Source organism: Humulus lupulus, chromosome 5 (assembly GCF_963169125.1).
Source record: "Humulus lupulus chromosome 5, drHumLupu1.1, whole genome shotgun sequence".
In the NCBI taxonomy this organism is placed as follows: Eukaryota; Viridiplantae; Streptophyta; class Magnoliopsida; order Rosales; family Cannabaceae; genus Humulus; species Humulus lupulus.
Genome location: NC_084797.1, coordinates 5,958,460 through 5,979,379, shown reverse-complemented (window position 1 = coordinate 5,979,379; position 20,920 = coordinate 5,958,460). Strand labels below are relative to the sequence as shown.

At 30.3% G+C, this 20,920-nt stretch overlaps 4 protein-coding genes across 4 annotated transcripts; all 4 read left to right on the top strand.

The window, feature by feature from the left end:
* The first annotated feature begins 47 nt into the window (after positions 1-47).
* On the top strand, positions 48-1,543 carry LOC133778467 (uncharacterized). The gene is made up of 3 exons (XM_062218407.1): positions 48-90; positions 222-421; positions 509-1,543. Exons 1-3 carry the CDS (start codon positions 48-50, stop codon positions 1,541-1,543), a joined length of 1,278 nt encoding a protein of 425 aa, XP_062074391.1.
* A 12-nt stretch (positions 1,544-1,555) lies between these two features.
* LOC133778461 (uncharacterized) lies at positions 1,556-2,527 on the top strand. The gene has a single exon (XM_062218398.1). It carries the CDS (start codon positions 1,556-1,558, stop codon positions 2,525-2,527), a length of 972 nt encoding a protein of 323 aa, XP_062074382.1.
* A 7,590-nt stretch (positions 2,528-10,117) lies between these two features.
* LOC133778440 (putative leucine-rich repeat receptor-like protein kinase At2g19210) lies at positions 10,118-11,135 on the top strand. Its single transcript, XM_062218369.1, has 2 exons — positions 10,118-10,196; positions 10,526-11,135. The coding sequence occupies exons 1-2, from the start codon at positions 10,118-10,120 to the stop codon at positions 11,086-11,088; spliced, it is 642 nt and encodes a 213-aa protein (XP_062074353.1). The 3' UTR covers positions 11,089-11,135.
* Positions 11,136-12,142: 1,007 nt separating this feature from the next.
* LOC133778433 (probable LRR receptor-like serine/threonine-protein kinase At1g51810) lies at positions 12,143-19,108 on the top strand. Its single transcript, XM_062218360.1, has 11 exons — positions 12,143-12,527; positions 13,249-13,387; positions 13,534-13,605; positions 13,736-13,807; positions 14,488-14,568; positions 15,489-15,652; positions 15,742-15,947; positions 16,683-16,815; positions 17,641-17,706; positions 18,036-18,225; positions 18,709-19,108. The coding sequence occupies exons 1-11, from the start codon at positions 12,143-12,145 to the stop codon at positions 19,091-19,093; spliced, it is 1,893 nt and encodes a 630-aa protein (XP_062074344.1). The 3' UTR covers positions 19,094-19,108.
* The last annotated feature ends 1,812 nt before the right edge of the window (positions 19,109-20,920 follow it).

Here is a 20,920-nt window from a genome sequence, read left to right as displayed (position 1 = left end):
ATGGAATATTGTCTTTATATATATATATATATATATTTATTGTCTTAATGAAGGGTACTAGTGGGTTGGAGAATATTGCATTTACTTTGAGTACTTCAATGTTGCTTTTCTATTGAATTTGGGAAAAAAGATTGTTGTGGGGTCTGTTATAGGGAAATACATTGAAATAGTTAAATCATGTGCAACTTTTAATTTTTAACATTTAACTCTTTTTCCTCTAGACCCTCAATCGAAAACTTCCAATTTCATTGAAAGTCAATGTTCAGTGCTTACACAGAGGTCAAATGTGGGTGTGCTTGAAACTGGCGCTGGTGTGGGTGGTTCATGGGATTTTTATGTTGCAGATGGCAATGTTGGTTTAACAGTGGCTGTTGGTTCAAATTTGGACAGGGAAGAAACTGATTTTGAGGATAATAATGAGGTTATTGCATAATATATTAGAGATTTTGAGTATGAACAAAGTGATGATGCCCTGAATGTTGATGAAACTGCAGAGAAACATTTGAAGGGAATAGAAAAGAGGGCAGTAGACATTGATGATGTGAAAGATTTACCAATTTTTGAGTCTGATTCAGATTACATTCCAAGAGATAGCTCTGAGAGTGATGTTGATGATAGGACAGAGCATGGTGAGGGCTCAAAGTTTCACAAGCCAAGAAAGTGGACTAAAAAAACAAAGTTGCCACAATTGACAGAGTTTAAAGATGATGTTGATATAGAGAAGCCAGTTTTCAAGTTGGGTTTGGTCTTTAGCTCAGGGGCTGTGTTTAAACAAGCTGTGAGGGAATATGCAATAATGAATGGAAAAGATATTTGTTTTAAGAAAAATGATCCTCATAGAGTAAGAGCTGTTTGTCGCGGTGTAAACTGCTATTGGGTGTGTTTTGCCTCAAAGATAGATGACAGTCAAACATTCTTCATCAAGACTTATATCAACGAACATAAGTGTTCGAGGAACAACACCAATCGTTTTGCAACTTCAAAGTTGTTGTCAAAAAAGTATTTAGATGAATTTAAGAGTAATGAGAACTGGCATCTTTCAGCATTCATTCAAAAAGTCAGCAAAGACCATGTGCTAGAGGTTTCAAAACATAAGGCATACAAAGCCAAGCGACTAGCAACCAAAACCATCGAAGGTACTTATGAAGAACAGTACACTGCACTTTATGATTATGCTGAGGAGATCAAGTATACCAACAAGGGTTCAACTGTTGAATTTCTGACAGATATGGCACCGAATGGAAAACCGCGATTTAAAAGGATGTATATTTGTTATGCAGGCTTAAAGAATGGTTTCAATGAAGGATGTAGACCTGTGATTGGTTTAGATGGGTGTCATATCAAGGGGCCACACCAAGGACAACTCTTAACAGCAATTGGGATAGATGCAAATAATGGCATGTACCCTATTGCATTTGCTGTGGTTGAGATTGAAAATAAGGATTCATGGTCATGGTTTATGAACTTATTGAAGGAGGATTGTAAGATATTGAATTCAAATCATTGGACATTCATCACAGATAAACAGAAGGGATTGGAATAGGCTTTGAAGGGTATGTGGGAGGAAGGTGTACCAGAAGCAGAACACAGACATTGTGCAAGACATTTAGAAAAGAATTTTAGTAAAGTATATAAAGAAAAGACACTTAAAGATCTTATGTGGAAGGCTGCAAGAAAAGTCACTATAACTGGGTTCCATGCAGTTATGGAAGAGATTAAGAATGAGAATGAGCAAGCATATGAATGGTTAATGGAAAAAGGGCCTATACATTGGAGTAGATCCCATTTTAGGACTCATCCTCAATGTGACATACTATTGAACAACTTATGTGAATCTTTCAATGGATTGAAGGCTATCTTGGCTGCCAGAGACAGACCAATCTTGTCAATGCTTGAAAGAATTAGGATGTATTTGATGCAAAGACTTACCACCAAACGACATTCAGTGGTTATGTGGCATTCCAACATTGCACCTAAGATTGTTGAAATTTTAGAGAAGCATAAAATTGAAGCTGGGGCTCATATACCTACAAAATCATCTGAATTCATTTATCAAATCATCAACATGTACGGAGGCATGTATTTTGTGGACTTAAAGGCTAGAAGTTGTTCTTGTAGAAAGTGGGATCTCACAGGTATTCCATGTGGGCATGTTGTAGCTGCAATATGGCATAAAAGGGATGATCCAGATGATTATATAAGCAAATGGTACACAAAAGAGTACTATATGAAAGCTTATTCACATAAAATATTCCCAATAAGAAATCAAGATCAGTGGCCTGTTAGTGGCAAAGCTGGCATGGTCAAACCAATAAGCAAGATACAACCTGGCAGACCCAAAAAATCAAGAAAAGTTGATCTTGATGAAATGGTCCCACATGGTGGAAGCAAAATGAAAAGGCGGTATGTGAAGATTAGATGTAGCGGTTGTGGTGTTGAAGGACACAACTTAAGAACTTGTGCTAGGATTAAGAAACTAGTAAGTGATTTATCATTTTCAATTATTACTAATTGCATTGCATTTTGAGGTTCTACTAATTGTATATAGTGCTTTTAATTTTAGAAAAATGAGGCTGGATCAATAAATGAAGGAGCACACTCTAATGGCAGCAACAAATAGGAGAAGAAAATTGGACTTTACTGCTGGATCATTTGTTGAAGTGAGCACAACCAAAAAAAAAATCCAGCATGCAAAAAGACACAGGATTTGCTTTGAAATTTCAATTTGACATGTCTGATATTTTGGAACCTATTTTGGAAGTAGTTTTTCTGACTTTGTAACCTTAAGTGGGCTCTTTTATACAATCTAATTTTGATGCCTGATGTAGAACATATATATCTATCACTTTTATTTGTAACTTGTTCTATGTGACTTGTTTTTATATAATTTGTAGTGTGTTTTGCAGAGTCTCTTTTTACTCAATTAATGTGATTATCAGTTATCTATTGTCTTTACTGAAATTTAGACATATGTCTACTTAATATGATTTATTTTGGACCATTCAACTATGCATATATAACCAGATATATAGAATATTAAAATACATGCAGTAGCTATCAAGAAAATCAAAATGGCAATACTTTATTTATGAATTGTGTGAAATTGGCATATAAATTAAGAATTTGTACTGATATTGTCGATCTACTTTTCCAAATTTATTGCAAAACTCTATTAAACATCAAATGAATTATCCAACACGTTGACAAAAAACAGAGCAATATATATCATCATAATCTCATTATCACTTGTGCAAAGTTACAAAAAGTTTACACTTTAAAAGAAAAAAACAAGGCTCACTCCACCTGCTTCAAATACAAATACAAGCCTACTGTAACACATATATAAAGCCAACATTTTAGATATCTCATAGCAAGGAAAATCTTTGCAATTTCTTCATCTTTTTTTTTCCACATTTTTTTTGCAGTACTGCAACATCTTCTTCAAGTTCTTCTAATCTTTGCAATACTCCACCTAAATCTTGGTTAGGTCTTTGTCCAATAGAGTGGCCAATCCACTTCAGAAATCCACACCCAACATTTACATTTCCCTATAAAAAAAAACTATAATTGCTAAAATGTTCTTTCATAATAAAAAGAAAGTTCTGCGATTATCAATAAGACTCAAGCATTAACAAAATATTTTCTAAACAAAATCATTACCTTGTATTTAGGGCATCCAAAAAATTTCCTACCATAGTTAGCTTATGTTCGTACTATGCGTATCACAGCTTCCCACCCACAATCACATAAAGGCTTATTCCAATCAAGCTCTTCTTGATATATTCTGTTATTTGGAGTTGGCTTGCTAGTAGAAGATATTGAAGCCATAAATATTTCATAGAGAATGAGGGAATGAAGAAAACAAGAAATTAGGAAATGTTTAAATTGATCCAAAAAAAGGAAAAAATATGTTGTTAAATATTAAGAGTATTGTATAAGGTTAAAATTGTCTTTTTCCCTTGTTTTCAATTGCCCAAGATGCTTTCCGTCCCTAAAATAAGCAGAAACAAACAGAAGGAGCAATAGTTAGCTCTTAAAAATTTTCAGGGGGAAAATTTACATACAAAAATAGTTCGGGGGGCAAATGTTGAAAGTGATGATAGTTGAGGGGGAAAAAAGCTAATTACCCAAAAAAAAGTGTATTATTACTTTTCTTAAGAAAAAAATTGTTTCATTGTTAAAATAAGTTTGTAGATATACCACCTTAATTGACTTCTCTCTCATATCAAATCTCAACAATGGAGCTTTTAATGATGATGAATGAATGAATAAGAAATTTGAAGATGGAGAAAGTGTGGAACAATTTTGCTTCTTCTTTTCTCCCTTGTCATTATATATATATTTATATATTCATTTCTACATTTTTTGCCTAAAGATTTAAAATATATTAATTACATATATTTTTTTAGAATATGAATGAAAAAAAATAGAAAAATGAGTGAATAATTGTTGAAAATTTTATTTTATTTTCAAAAAAAAATTATTAATAAAAAAAGGGTGCCTTCATAAAATTTTGGGAGTATCAATATAATGCCCCTAAAAAAATCATGAGGGTAAAACCATAGGCAAAGTTTCAAGGCAGAAGGGTCAAAACATGATTTTTTTTTAAGAGTAATGATAGGTGCACTTAAAATATGCATCAAAATATTACACACATTGACACTAACATAATAGTTTAGCATAACCAATCATATTTATTAAAATTGAGATCTACTGTTTTAAAAAGTAGTATCACATCATTGTGTGTAATGATTTTGTATATATTTTGGGTGCACATATCATTATCTTTTTTTAAAGGAACTAAATATAAATTTTAAAGAAAAATTATAAAACTAACTATATATTTTTTTGTAGAAATTCTATACATCTATTTTTTGAATATTTTATTTTTTCATGTTGAGTAAGTTGAACCACACTACTACTACAAAAAAAAAAAAAAAAAGTTTTTTGGGGCTCGCAGTTTTAGGACTCGCAGGGCGCGAACTCTCTATTTGAGAGCCTTAAAAAGTAAGATATTTTAGGACTCACGTTGCGAGCCCTAGAAGAATGTTTTTAGGGATCGCATTGCGATCCCTAAAAAGTTTTATTTTTAATTTTTAAGAAATTAATTGGTGGGTTTTGAAGCCCAAAGCACGGTGGTGGTCAGCAACGGGGCCACCATTCAAATGTGGTGGTTCGGAAAATAAACTACTGGTTTTAAAGCCCAAGCCATGGGAAATTTCGTGGTGGCGGTGGTTTAATTTGAAATGGCTAAGAAAAGCTCGAATCTACGCTTGAAGGTCAGAAATCACCATGGATTCCGACGAACATTGACTTCCAACTCTAGTGACCATTGAGTCTAATGCTATAGTGGGTTTTGAGGCCTAAGAAGCAAGGAGTATGGTGGTTGTGGTGGTGGTGGTTCAGCTCATGGTGGCTGGAAAGTGCTCGGAAAGTTTGGGAGAAACCCAAAATCACAAAGCTCCGAGTGCCCTGTTGAGGGCCTTAGGCCGCGCGTGAGGTGCCGATCTTTGGGGCTTGGGGGTTTTGGGGCATGGAGCGTCGACTGGGCTGGCTCGTGGCGATGGGCAGAAATGGGAGGGTGATCGTTCGGCCCTGGCAAAGACGATGCAGAGAGAGAGAGAGAAATGGGCTGAGTGATTTTTTTTTATTTTTTTAATAAATAATAAAAAAACTTTTGTTAAAAAAAATTATTCAAACTTTTAGGACACACATAAGTTCTTAGGGCTCGCAGTACATGTCCTAAAAGAAATTCTTTAAGGACTTTTAATGAGTGTCCTAAAAAGTCCAATAACTTTTGTTAAAAAAAATTCAAACTTTTAGGACACACATTAGTTTTTAGGGCTCGCACTGCATGTTCTAAAAGAAATTCTTTAAGGACTCTCAATGAATGTCCTAAAAATTCCAGGAGTTGTTTTTAGGGCTCGTATCTAGGTGAGTGCCCTAAAAAAGTGTCCTAAAAGTATGTTTTTGTAGTAGTGACATCATTTTTTAATTCCTACTCATGCAATATCGTTATACTATGATGTGCTACTTATATTTTTACTAGAATTGTTTTTAGTCACAACAAAATTTGCGTTTACAATTGAAAATTTTGTGACTAAACAAAATCACCATGTCTATGTTGTCACTATATAATCCGTAGCTAAAAGATAATACTTAGTCACACAAATCACAATATGTTGTGATGTATTTTTAGTCACAATTATCATAGTATATAATAAGTTGTGACTAAAATTGCATTAGTGATGACTTATGTCTAAATAATATTTTTTTGTTGCGACTAAAAATGATATTTAATCACACAAAAATTAGGGTTATTTGTGGCAAAAATATCTAATATTTCATAATAGTTGCACTTAAGAGCCATAATACCAAATATTGGCGAATAGTAGCACTTAAGTACCAAATCATTTTTTTACGGCAAAAATATATCAAATTTTTACTAAGAGTTGAACATAAATACCAATTTAATTTTTTTTATATAATAATAATGCCTTTAATAAATATAATAGAATTATTTTCATCGAACTTGAGGTCAGTTTGGCATTAATGCTCATGATGAGTCATTAAATGCAGATGTCGATTAGATCTAATCTTTGTCGGTTTGCGTTAAACACGCTAAAAACTGTCCTTGACTCATAAGTCAATGCCATACGACCAGTGCTCGGTACTACTGCCGAACTTGACTAGTAAGTCATAACTTCACAGTTAATACCCATCATTGTCGATTTTGACTAATAAGTTAGTGTCATACACAAGTGAGCAAGATTTGCTAAGCATTTGGTATGCAATCAATGTCTACATTTAAACACTCAACATGCCTCAATAATAACCATGCATGTCACATATGGGGTGCAGTTTTCTTACCTCTGGTTCGAGGGAAAAATAACAATTGAACGACCCTTGATAACGATCGATCCTTTAATCCCTTAGTGGTCACCTAGTCATAACCAAATATAACTTCCAATTAATGAAATCAACAATGAAATGGTCTTGATCTAAACCTCACTCTCGGGACCCCGAATTGTACCCAAACGGTGCTTAGATTCGATCCCGAGCCTTAGGAATTGAAACCGCGAGCCAAAAACCCTCAAAAGTGCCCAAAATATGCATTAGATAAAACAGGGTAGCGCTACAGCGCTGCCCCCCTAGCGCCCCAGCGCTACAACCAGGGTTGATTTTCCCAAGCTAGCGCTGTAGCGCTACCCTTTGGGCGCTATAGCGCTAGGACCAGGCTGATCAGCCCTGATTTTAGCCTCCTTCGAATCCTCCATTTCCAACCTGAAAATCAAGCTTCCAAACTTCTTTCAAACCCCCAAATGAACCCAAATACCATATACACAAGTCCTAAGCATCATAACCCAAGTAACCCTAGCCAAAGCTTCCATCAAATTCTCAACTTTCCAACTCAAAACCAAATGAAAACAGAGCAAGAACGAAGGTTTTAATGGCCTGAAACTCACCTTAATCTCAGCTTAGCACCCTCTTCAATGGTGGAACACAACCCTAGCTATCAAAGCTTGGTTTCTCAAAAAGAGCTTCAAAATCCACAGAGAAATGAAGAGAGGAAGAAGAACGGGAGAAGAAGATGAAGTGCTCTATTTTCCTAAGCTTTCTACAACTTTTCAATGATATATATCCTTAAGGTCAAAAGACCAAAATGCCCCTAGGTCATTTAAAATCCTCTTAAGGCCATCAAGGGCAAAACCGTCATTTCCCGCCTATCTCGTTAATCATAATTAACGCCCTCCAATTCTCGTTATTCTCAATATTCTCAAATGCTAATAAATCACATCCCATTACCCTTTAATTCCCCGGTAATGTTCTAATCCTCAAATTACCCCGAGACTCACCCCGAGCCCCGAAATTAACCCCGTTATGACCAGACCAATAACTTGCATTCAAAGATCGTCTCATGCTGAATGACTCAAACAAATCCACATTATAATGTGGTCTTATTCAAAATTCACCAATATGCATGAAAATACACAATTACGCCCTCAACGGGGCAAATTACCAAAATGCCCTTATAATGAAATGTGGACCCTTATGCATGCTCTTATCATCATATAATAATGTAATTCACATAAACATGCATATAATCATTTAATGGCATAATAAATCAATTATGACCCTCCCGGCCTCCTAATTAAGGTCCTAAACCTTATTAGGGATTTTGAGGCATTAGATATTACATCGAGTAATGCTTGATGTTGTATTAATTATATATCTTTTATGATGTCAAGCATTGTTCAACATCATAAGTATCTTGATATATCTAATGATAAACATTTGTATGTACATCATTATATTGTGTCATCATAACTCAATATTGTAGTAGTATGTGTTCCTTGAACATATTCTTATATACTAATTTTAGAATCTCCACATGAAGTTTTCGACCAAAGTTGGGGAAAAGTTAAGAATGGTTGCAAGTCTTATCGTTTCTAATGGTGTTACTTGGAGATGGTATGGTTTCCTACTAAAAAATGATTATGGATGTACATTCTATAGAGAAAAACAAATCAGAGAAAATAGCATTGTAGCACCAATGCGATGGCTAACTACAAGTCTGTATAATATTTATTATTAATTTTTAATCTTATATCTTAATGTTTCTAAAAACTTCTATTTTAGTGTGGCAGGAAGAAAGACTTATATAAATGATAAGATAAATGAAGTATGTCAAAAAACCTATATATATATATATATATGTCCACTTTTGTTACTTTGTTATTAATTTTTAGGAGATATGCTAACTTTTGTTGCTTTAACCATGTTAAGGTGTTTTCTTTTATTTTAGGAATCAATATTTTAGATGGGTAACTTTTAGAAACCAATTTTAGATATTTTGAATTACTAATGCAAATAATCTATATACGAAATATCTTATAAGGGAAAAGAGAAAAAAAATCATTAGTTTCCTCCATTGAAGACAAACACTTAATTGGGAATCGACATTTGGTGCATTTACACTAGATTTCGGTTGACACCCGAAAAATATCAAAATTAGTTTATTTGACACTTATAAGTGACGTTTCACAAGTAACAAACATATCATGTCACACCCCATACATCGGTTATGCAACACAACTGATATTTTGTATTTTTTCACAAAGCATCATTGCATTGGATGACAGTTCACAATTAGAAGTCTGCATGTTGGTTAAAACCCAACATCCCACATGTAGGTTTTATAGTACTAAAACTTCTTGGGAGGCTAGCTTTCATTATTTTTATCATTGTAGCTAATTTTCTACACAATGAAGGCTTTGAGGTGTCCATGAGCCAAATAGAACATGTTTGAGCTTAATTTTTATAGAGATTCCAACATTCTTAAGATTAGTTGAAGAGATTCCAACATTCGTTAATAAGAAATAGATAGTGAGGAAATAGATCTTCAAGATTGATTAGTTTGAGAAAACAAATTATAATACAAAAAGAATTAATCTAGCTAGAATATTAAAATTAAATCCATCTAACTCTAATTGGAGTCACTTCACTAATCATTAATCTCTCTCTTAATTATTTATTTATTTTTAGTAAGGTTTGACTAGCAGAAAAAGTTGACTTAGGCTGGCATATATTTGTGATGATACAATTTTAGATCTACTAAAGTTGACTTAGACTTTCATTATATATATATATATATATGGTCTACTCTCCAAACTGAAACTAACACCATTCCTATAATATAATAATAAACTTCGTGGTCTTCATTCTCCCAGCCTCACAAGTTGAGTAAAATATTTTATAATAAATCTTATATATATATTATATGGTTCAATATTCAATGTAGTTAATTATATTTATAGTGAGTGGCTGACTTTGCTGACCATGTTTTGGGGACAGACGTAACATGCAATCTCATACAGTACGTACAAAGTTTTGTAATTATATATATATATCCATTGACTATGCAACTCACGATACCATACCGGGCCAGTTCACTACTCTTACAATATGAAAAGCCACTTTTGCTGACTTTCAAACCCATTGACTCTTACAATTTAAGAAATAATGTTGATCTTCTCAACATATATCCATTAAGTAAACTAGTCCATTTTCTTAACTTTTAGCATTATCATTAGAACAACACGATCGATCGAGAGTGATGAAACTGTACAAAGCGCTTCTTTTCTTTCTGTTGCTCAGTGCTTTTGCTCTAGTATTTGCACAAGATGACCAATCAGGTAAATAATATAATGTCCTACAAATCTCCATATATATTTTTTATTGGATTTTATAAATTATGTTATGCATTTTGGGTTTTATATATTGATTTATCTTTACCTACTTGACAAATCGTCCGATTAATACAATCATTGGTTGAATGACTGATCAAATAGTTGTGAGCCGAACAAAATTCATTCTGAAACGGTTTATTTTACAATCATTGGTTGAATAACTAATCAAATAGTTGTCAAAATTGGCTCGACAACCCTCTGATCATTCTAATAGTTGATCGAACGGTTAATAATCAAATAGTTGTGAACTTAACGAAATTCATTTCTCTTTTCAGGCTTCATCAGCTTAGATTGTGGACTGCCCTTAAACTCGAATTATACAGAACCAAAATCAAACCTGAAATATATCTCAGACGAACCTTTCGTCACAACAGGCACCAGCCACAGCGTAGCTCTCGAGTACAAAGCCGGTATTAAAGAATACGTGAAAACCCTAAGAAGCTTTCCCGAAGGAGTTCGAAACTGCTACGCCATAAACATCACAAAGGGAACAAGGTACCTAATCCTAGCAACATTTTTTCATGGGAATTATGACAACCAAAACACTGCGCCAGAGTTTGATCTCCATATTGGAGCCAGCTTCTGGACCACAGTCACTATTGGGAACGTGTCAATTTTTCAACTCGAAGAGATCATTCATATTCCATTGAGAGACTTGGTACATGTTTGTCTTATCAATACTGGGTTAGGAACACCTTTCATTTCAGCTTTGGAGTTAAGGCCCATATTGAGTAATCAGAGGATTTATTATAATACCACAGCTCCATCTGAGTCTTTGGCTCTGCTTTACCGCTTGGATATTGGTTCAATCACTAATCAACCATACAGGTCAGTATAGTAATTTATCGTATATACAAACATTTTGTTAGTATAAATAATATATTTTATATTAAAAATAGTTTAGCCAGACTAAGAAATTGAAATAGAAGATTATTGCTAGCAATCTTAAAAAATAACAGGACTGCAATAAAGTATTTTTCGTCTATATTTTATTTGTAAAAGATTAAATGTGATTAATTTAATATAAATGTTTTAAATAATTGATAATTTAGAATTAAGGGTGTTTAGCACATAAACTCTTTTTAATTTGCAATATTAAACAGTTGACTCTGTCGTTTGGCAATTTAATCCCTTATGAGATAAAAAATTGACAATTAAGTCCATGAGTTTGAAAAACAGTAGTAATTAATTAAGTCTTTCTTATATTTTTTTTAAAAACCAAAATTTTAAATATTTTTATGGGCAATTTTAATATTTTTTATACTTTACACCTTCATTTTTTTTTGGCAAATGATAGTGTATAGAAAACTAAAAAAAAAACTCCTTAAAATATTACATATTTGCATGTACGTATCAAGTAGAGGTGGACATCCAATCCAATCCAACATTTTTGTATTAATCCATTTCAATCCAACTAAATGTTGCATTTTGAAAATCATCATCCAACCTAATCCAATCCAATTAAGCATCAAAATCAAATCAAATTACTAATTGGATTGGTTCAATTTTTTAATTGAATTTTGAGTTGGAATTGATTTTTTTTTTGAAACCGAGTTGGTACTTGAATTTTAATATTAACTTAAAAACATACAAAAAATCACTTAAAAGGTAAATAATATCATGAGTTTAGGTTCAAATTACGTAAATTTATCAACCTTATAAGTTTAATCCAACTAAAAGTTTGAAGTAGTATTGAAAATACGAGAGATTCAGGAGAATAGATGCGCATTGGATTGATTCAGTGTAATTGGATTGGTTCGGATGTTGTTTTTTATTAACTTTTGTTTTAATTTAGGTACCCGGATGACCCTCTAGACCGGATTTGGCTACCCTACAATGAAAACCAGTGGACTCAAATCAGTACAACAAAAGTTGTGGATGAGGTGAGCCAGATGAAGTACCGAGCACCCTCCGTTGTGACGAGCACCGCTGCAACGCCGATGAACAAGAGCGACTCATCGATGGAGTTTACATTGTATGGCCTCAATGAGACTACTAATTATTATTTCTATTTGTACTTCACTGAACTTGAATCACTCGAAGCTAACCAATCGAGATCATTCAATGTAACCATCAATGGGGAGGTCTGGTATGAGGCTGTTAATCCTCTCTACTTAAACACCACTGCCATATACAGCTCTGCTGGTAAATCTGGTTTTCAAAACTGCATCTTTTCATTCGTCAAGCTTCAAAATTCAACTCTGCCTCCTATTCTCAACGGCCTTGAGGCCTACTCGGCGGTTGATGTTTCACAATCGGAGACTGACCAAAATGATGGTATGTACATCTACATTTATATTTATATATGTGGAAGCAGTTCTGTTATTTTACCATGTTTTCAGCGCTATAAATTATACAAATTTTCTTAAAAAACGAGTAGAAGGTTTGCTATAACTATATTGAACACTTTTTATTTTACTCTTAGGTTAAAAAATAAGAAGATATAATTAATTAATTTTTTAATTATATGAAAGGTAATAAATTGGAATAAATTAGTAAAAAAAAATTGAATTAGATGTAGAGTTAATTTTGTTATGTTTAGTAAAACACATAGTTATTTATCAGAATTAGAAAAAGAGTAATGATATGTACGCATATAAAATATGCACTCAAACATTACACATAGAGACTCAAAATAGGCTTTTTGGCAAAATGACATATTTTTTTAAGTCATTTTGCACTCTAGCCTAATTTTAATAATTCTTTGCAAAATGACATTTCATAATTTAGACAGTTAGTCGAAAATTTAGACAGGTGGTCGAAAAATTTAGACAGCTGGTCAAAAAATTTAGACAACTGGTCGAAAAATTTAGACAACTGATTGAATTTTAGACAGAGGTCATTTTGCAAAAAATTATCAAAAGTAAGCCAGAGTGCAAAACCACTTAAAAAAAGAGGCTATTTTCACCAATTTCAATTAATTTATAATACTTCTATTGTTTGATATATATATATATATATATATTCTTATTTATGAATGTATTATAAACATTTTTAGTGAATTCAATCACTAATGTAAAGTCAAGTTATGGAGTAAAGAGAAATTGGGATGGAGACCCTTGTGTACCTGTGAAATACTTGTGGACTGGGATAAATTGTAGCTACAATGGTTTTGATCCTCCAATAATTATATCCCTGTAAGTACAATTTATTAATTAAGTTATTTTCCTTTAATTAATTAAAGTATTAGCTAGAGATATATACATATAAATATATATATATATATGATTTTTTTTTAAAAAAAATCTTTATAACATAATTGTACTGTAATCATAATAATCAGGAACTTGTCTTCGAGTGGATTGACTGGCAATGTAACTACACACATATCAAAACTCTCCAAGATTCAATCTCTGTAAGTTCCTTGATTATTATGATCATGATTTTCTCTGCTTGGGATGCTATTTATTATTAATTAGTTGTTAATTATCAAGAAAATTTACAATCAAAAAGTTAACTAACTGTGATTTTAATTTGTTTTTCAGGGATTTGTCAAACAATAGTTTAACTGGACCGATTCCTGAATTTTTGACACAGTTGCCAAACTTAAGGGTTTTGTAAGTCTTAATTCGATCCGTTGTACTAACTGTTACTTATATAAAAGATTATTTTATAAAAAAATATTAAAATTAAATTATAAAGCAAAATAACTTTAAAAATAGGGTATTTTGTCAAATGATTATATTACAATATAATTTATTTTATGTAATATAATGATAGGGTAATTCTATGGTGCATACCTAAAAAAGTATACACCGGTGTATACCTTTTGTAATTTTCTCTGTTTCTTGGCTCGTGAACAGTTTTCGGTGCGAATTTTTTTTATGACTGTGTTTATTGTAGTTATTTAGAGCATTCTGCAAATTTTCAGGAAATTCCGAATAATTTACAATGCCAAAAATTAAGTTCAAACAGACTGTTTTCTACGCGTATAAAAAAAATTAATCACGCGTGCAATAACCTCTTTGAACCTAGTTTTCGGTATTGTAAATTATTCAGAATTTCTTGAAAATTTACAATATGTTCTAAATAACTACAATAAACACAGTCATAAAAAAAATTCGCGCCAAAAACTATTTACAAATCAAAAAACACTAAAAATCACAAAAAATATGCACCGATATGCAGCATAATGCACCATAACAAAACCCTATAATGATAATATGGATCTTTAGGTTAATAGTATAGTACTTTATTCTCTCATAATTTTCTTCCTTTTTTTAATTTCTTCTTCCAGAAACTTGGAAAGCAACAACTTTACAGGTTCAGTTCCAATTGAACTCATTGAAAAGTCAAATAGTGGTTCGCTATCATTAAGGTATGCTCCATATAATTAGAAATTGAGTAATATTATTAATAGAGTGATTTATGTTCAAATATATTATTTTAGTACTTTATTGGAACCAATACTACCTTACAGATGTAAATCATTTTAAATTGTACATAACAAGTTTAACAATTCTTTTTACTAAATTTGTGAAAATGTACAATTTTAAAATGATTCATCATTTACGAGAAATTAAAATAATATTAATACGTAGTAATATATATGTTCCTTCCAAGACAAACAATATAATTTTAAAATTATATATTATTCCATTTGTTTATATTAGCCCAATTGAAAATAGAGATTTAAAAAAAAAATTGTGTTATATATGTTTCATAACTTTTTTTACAAATTAATCTTCAAAGTTATTTTCTTTCAAAATACAATTTTGTTTATTTTAAAAAAATGCGGATATTATTAAACATCTACCAAAAATTATTATTTTAAAAAAAAATAAAAATAAAAAGCTCTGACTACTGGATGTAATTTAAGCCTGTAAAAGCTCTCATGATCTACTTATTTTCTCATGTATATAACATTTTACATAAGTTTTGTCAATGTTATAATAAATTTAAGAGAAATTAGTGAAAATAATAATTTTTTTTAAATAATTTATATTTTGATCTACTTTTGATAGTTTTTCACAAAATAATATCTGTCTAAAATCTGGCCAGTTATTTAAAATTTTCGACTGCATGTTTGAAGTTTTTGACCACCTGTCTAAATTTTCGACTAGCTGTTTAAATTATGAAAAACCATTTTACAAAAAATTATTAAAATTAAACTACAATACAAAATAACTTTAAAAAATAAGTCATTACCAAAATACCCTAAATTTGATTCGTTCGTATGTACTTATTCCTCACATAAAACCTAACATTCCTTGATCAATATCTTGATAATCATGTAAGAGTGGGAGAAAATCCAAATTTATGTGTCTCATCTAACTGCCTGAAGAAGAAGAAGAAAAAGAGTAGCTTAATTCCAATTTTAGCATCAGTGCTTGGTGGGATTGTTGTGACTTTGTTAATAACAATGGCTGCTTTTGTTGGCTTGAAAAAGAAAAAGACTAAAGGTACGTACATAAAGGAACTAATTAATTTTCTGTATATGATCAAGCTTAATTATGTGTTATTACTTAATTTGTATTATAAATATATACAGAGGCCAATGCTTTTGAGTCGTCAAAACGACCATTTACTTACTCTGAGGTTCTTAAAATCACAAACAATTTTGAACGAATCCTTGGAAAAGGTGGATTTGGATCAGTTTACCATGGCATCATAGATGATGACAATACTCAAACTCAAGTAGCTGTGAAAGTGCTTTCTTCCACTTCATCTCAGGGCTATCAACAATTTCAAGCTGAGGCATGTTCAATTCTTTTAATTATATATTTGCATGATTAATTACACCGCATCTATTTTTTTTGACAATATCGATACATTATATTTCTATTATCGACATCTAGATAAATATAATCAATTATATATATATATATGATAGTGTATATTATAAATATCTAGAACATTATACAAATTTTTAAGAAATTATGAATAAATTATAGTACCGAAAATAGGGTTTAAACTGTCTGTTGCACGCGTGTCTACCTTTTTGTATGCGCATGTAAAATTTGACGGTTTGAACCATGTTTCTATTTTCGGCATTTGGATAGATATAATCCAAATTTTTTATTTGATAATGTACATTATAGCTATCTAGAACATTATTTTACAAATTTTTAAGAACTTATGAATAAATTATGGTACTGAAAACATGGTTTAGACTGTCTGTTACATACGTGCCTATTTTTTTTTGTACACGTATAAAATTTGATAATTTGAACTATATTTCTGATTTCGTAAACTATTCAGAATTTCTTGAAAATTTGCGGGAAGTTATAAATAACTACAATATATATCATCATATAAAAAAAATTTGGATTATATTTATCCAGGTGCTGAAAATAGAAAAAAAATATACCGATATTATAAAAAAAGAATAGAAGCGTTGTAGTCGTTCGCTATATTTATGCATTATATATATATATATATGCATGATTGATATTAGAAAAGATAAAAAAAAGTACAAATTGTAATGTGTAGGTTCAACTTCTTATGAAAGTCTATCACAGAAATTTGACTAGCCTTGTTGGTTATTGCAACGAAGGAGTCGATCAGATGGCACTTATTTATGAGTACATGCCTAATGGAGACTTAGGCTCACATCTTAAATCAGGTTTAATTTTCTTACATTTATAAAGTGGCCCTTTTACAAGACAACAAAAAATTCTAAACTTATATTAGTCACAAAAAGAATAATTTGTTATGAATAATGTATTTTAATCCCAAATTTTTTTATTATTTTATATTATAGATAGAAATTAAAATATACTAAATATTACTTTTTAATTAGAAAAATATGTTATGATTATAATGTTGTTACTAAATAATGAAAGTATTATAGAGTATTTAAATTCAAATATTATAAGATATCATTATTATAATAATATTTAATATAAGACTATATATATAATCTTTATATTAATATAAATTTAAATTCAAATATTATAAATATCATTATTATAATAATATGTAATACAAAACTATATATTTAATAATTATATTAATATTAATTTAAATGTTATAAAATATTATTATTATAATAATATTTAATACAAGATTATATATTTAATAATTATATTAATATTAATTTAAATAATATAAAATATCATTATAATAATATATAATACATAATCTTAATTTTTATTAAAAGACTATCATTTATATAAAATGATTATCATATTATATATAAATGTTTTTTAAAAAATTATAAACAATATTTTAGCTTAATTTTTCATTTAATATGTTTATATCATTCTTCTATATATAATATTATTTATTTATTTGAAATTTATATGATAATGGTACAAATTTAATAATAATAATTAATAAATTCTATATATAAATAAAGCTAAGCAATTTTACATTCAACATTGTATCTAGGATATATATATATATATATATATTTGAGTAAATAAATAAGTAAGTTGTAATAATATAGGTGATAGCAATGTAAATGTGTTGAGCTGGGAACGCAGGATTCGGATTGCAATGGATGCTGCACAAGGTTAGGAAGACTACTTATTGTTTCTGGTTTTATATTTTCTATTAATTTTGGGGGAATATATACAATTTTGGTAACCCATGTTTTAACTTAATACTAATTTTAATTCTCTATTATCGATAATACTCATATGATAACGTATATATTGTAAAGCATGAAAAAAGTAACTTAGATTCAAATTTGGTCGAATACATTTATTTATCGATAATACATAGTTAAAAATAGTATTAAACGAAAACAAACACTGGAAACCAAAATTTGTTTATTTTTTACTAGTATATATAGTATGTAATTTAAAACCAACTTTTGGATTATAATTATATAAAATGTAGGACTGGAGTACATGCACATTGGTTGTAAGCCACCTATAATCCATCGAGATGTGAAGACAGCAAATATCTTGTTGACTGAGAATTTTCTAGCTAAACTTGCTGATTTTGGTCTATCTAGGGTTTTTCCCAATGATAGTGGCACTCATGTCTCTACAGGTGTTGTTGGAACTCCTGGATATCTTGATCCTGAGTAAGTAACTATGAATCCAAAGCCTTATAAAAAATATAACATTTTTTATTAATTATTTATAAAAGAGAAATTTGTGAAAATGACTTTTTTTTTTTTAAGTGATTTTGCACTCTGACCTACTTTTGATAATGTTTTGCAAAATGACATCTGGCTAAAATTCGACTAGTTGTTTAAAATTTCCGACCGACTGTTTGAATTTTTCAACCACCTGTCTAAATTATGATAGGTTATTTTGCAAATAATTATTAAAACTACGTTAGGGTGCAAAATGACTTTATAAAATAATGATTTTCTAAACTTGAAAAACTTTAAAAAAAAAAAAAAAAAGATATTTTTCTAAAGTATGGTACTATTTTGATTATTAAAGACCTTTAACATAAACATGATCCATTTGGCAAGGGAACCAAGTATATCCACATCAAGTAAAACAAATGATATAAGTGATGATGATGATGATATTAATTATTTTGTCTTGTTTTTTAGGTATCACATAACAAATTGGCTTAGTGAGACAAGTGACATTTACAGTTATGGTGTTGTTCTTTTAGAGATTATCACAAATCAACCAGCCATAATCAAAATCAGTGGGAGTGATGAGAGGATTCACATAAGTGAATGGGTTAAGTCTACAATTGATAATGGTGCTATTACAAGTGTTGTTGATCCAAGGCTGCAGGGAAGCTTTGACACTAACTCTGCCTGGAAAGCTGTTGAAATAGGATTGGCTTGTGTGTCTTCCACACCCAGAGAAAGGCCTAACATGAGTGAGGTAGTGAATGGACTAAAACAATGTTTGGTTGGGGAGTTAGCCACTCCAAATAACCATAGTCCAGCTATGTTTACAGAAATTAGTCCCTTGGCAAGGTAGACTACTAGGGTTAATTTTAATAAGAATCATGGCATTTTATACATATATCCATTCAAAATTCATTCTCACACATGGAAAATTTTGTTTGATGTGTTGAATTATACTCATTATGCATGTTATATCATTTCGTACTTTTACAAGGGTTTATGAATTTTTAGACCTTGTGTTTTGGCTTATTATTTGTTTTGACCCTGTATTTTGATAAATTATTTTTTGGACCCTATATTTTATAAAATAGTTCAAATAGACCCCTAAACTTGATTTTGATCAAAGTTTTTTGAACTAAAATCACAAATAATTCATCAAACTAACAACTCAGAATAAAAATACAGTCATTCTGCCTAAGAACTGTGTTGTTATATTCAATTTTTTGTTCATCAAAATCAGATTTAGGGACCTATTTGAGCCATTTTATAAAACACAGGGTCCAAAAAATAATTTGTCAAAATACAGGGTCCAAACAGATAATATAGCAAAATACAAGATCTAAAAATGTATAAATTACTTTTATAATGATGTACACCCATTTTTGTTCATTATTAGTTCTTTGAAGAAACCTCCATATCTTTTAGTGCAAATTAATCTATTGATGGTAATGAAATGGTTCACTTCACTTCACAACAAGATCAAAATTAAGCACCACTTATAGGAATACTTTTTCAGTTGTAAAACTCAGGGCCCAACCATTTTGAGGCCTTGGGCAAAAAATTCAAATAATAAAGCCTTTTCTGAAAGTAATTTATTTTTAAAAAAGAAAAATTTATGGCAAAAAATTAAAATGGGACCTTTAAAAAAATAGAAATTTAAAAAAAATTGGGTTAAATTTTGGGATTATCAATCTAATAACATACGTTCATAATTAATAAGTTCAATTGCTTACAAAACAAATTCAAATGATGAATTTAAACTTTACAAGAATTTTACAATATGTTCACTATCAAAGATAATTAAAGACATATCATCAATCAAACATCATTATTAAAAATATATATTAAATAATAAAATATATTGAAATCATTTTGTTCAATATAATACTTTTTCAATTTTATTTAAATATATATAAACATTTTCTTAGTAAAAGTCAACGACCTAGTTTTTTCTTAACAATAAGCAAATCTCTTATAATTTTTTGTCGAAATCTCTATTTTAGAAATTTAAAAGTATCAATTTATTAGCATGTAAAAGACTTTATTAACATTATATACCCACAATCGACTTTATGTTGGTCAACTTCTAAGTAACAAAGAATTAGATAGTATTTTATTAATGAAAAATGTTAAAAGTACTATTAGGGAGCCACTCTACTCTTTTTCATAAGTAATAATATCTGCACCCAAAATATGCACCTAAACATTACACACAGTGACGTGTCACTACTTTTTAAAATAGTGGGTCCCAGTTTGAATGAATGTGATTGGCTAGGTTAAACTGTCACATCACTGTGTGTAATGTTTTGGTGTATATTTTGGATGCACATATCATTACTAAAAAAAATGTTGGTTAGATACTAATCAAGATACACTTTTTTATGTTAAAAATGATCAAATGCTCATTGATAAGAGCATCTCTAATGAAAGTTGCTTAACTAAGTACTTATTGATTAGTCGGTCCCCATGAGGACCTTTGGTGACTTTTTAACAAATGTTGCCTATCAAAGTTGTCACTGCATGGCAATGTTCCTCTTTGTTTTAAAAAAAGAAAAAACATAGTGATTGGCTACTTTTTTAATAAAAAAAAAATGTGATTTTTAAAGATAACTATGATAGTTTTATGCAGTGGAGATGCTCTAAGAATAATGAAGTACATATAGGTCTAATCTAAGACACT

Bases quoted from the DNA above. Each gene is read 5' to 3' on its own strand.
- LOC133778467 (XM_062218407.1), top strand. From the start codon at position 48: ATGAAGGGTACTAGTGGGTTGGAGAATATTGCATTTACTTTGA. The intron at 91-221 runs GTACTTCAATGT...TTTTTCCTCTAG, and splicing joins GAATATTGCATTTACTTTGA to ACCCTCAATCGAAAACTTCC. The intron at 422-508 runs GTTATTGCATAA...AAACATTTGAAG, and splicing joins ATTTTGAGGATAATAATGAG to GGAATAGAAAAGAGGGCAGT.
- LOC133778461 (XM_062218398.1), top strand. From the start codon at position 1,556: ATGTGGGAGGAAGGTGTACCAGAAGCAGAACACAGACATTGTGCAAGA.
- LOC133778440 (XM_062218369.1), top strand. From the start codon at position 10,118: ATGAAACTGTACAAAGCGCTTCTTTTCTTTCTGTTGCTCAGTGCTTTT. The intron at 10,197-10,525 runs GTAAATAATATA...TTCTCTTTTCAG, and splicing joins TGCACAAGATGACCAATCAG to GCTTCATCAGCTTAGATTGT.
- LOC133778433 (XM_062218360.1), top strand. From the start codon at position 12,143: ATGAAGTACCGAGCACCCTCCGTTGTGACGAGCACCGCTGCAACGCCG. The intron at 13,388-13,533 runs GTAAGTACAATT...CATAATAATCAG, and splicing joins CCTCCAATAATTATATCCCT to GAACTTGTCTTCGAGTGGAT. The intron at 15,948-16,682 runs GCATGTTCAATT...TGTAATGTGTAG, and splicing joins ATCAACAATTTCAAGCTGAG to GTTCAACTTCTTATGAAAGT.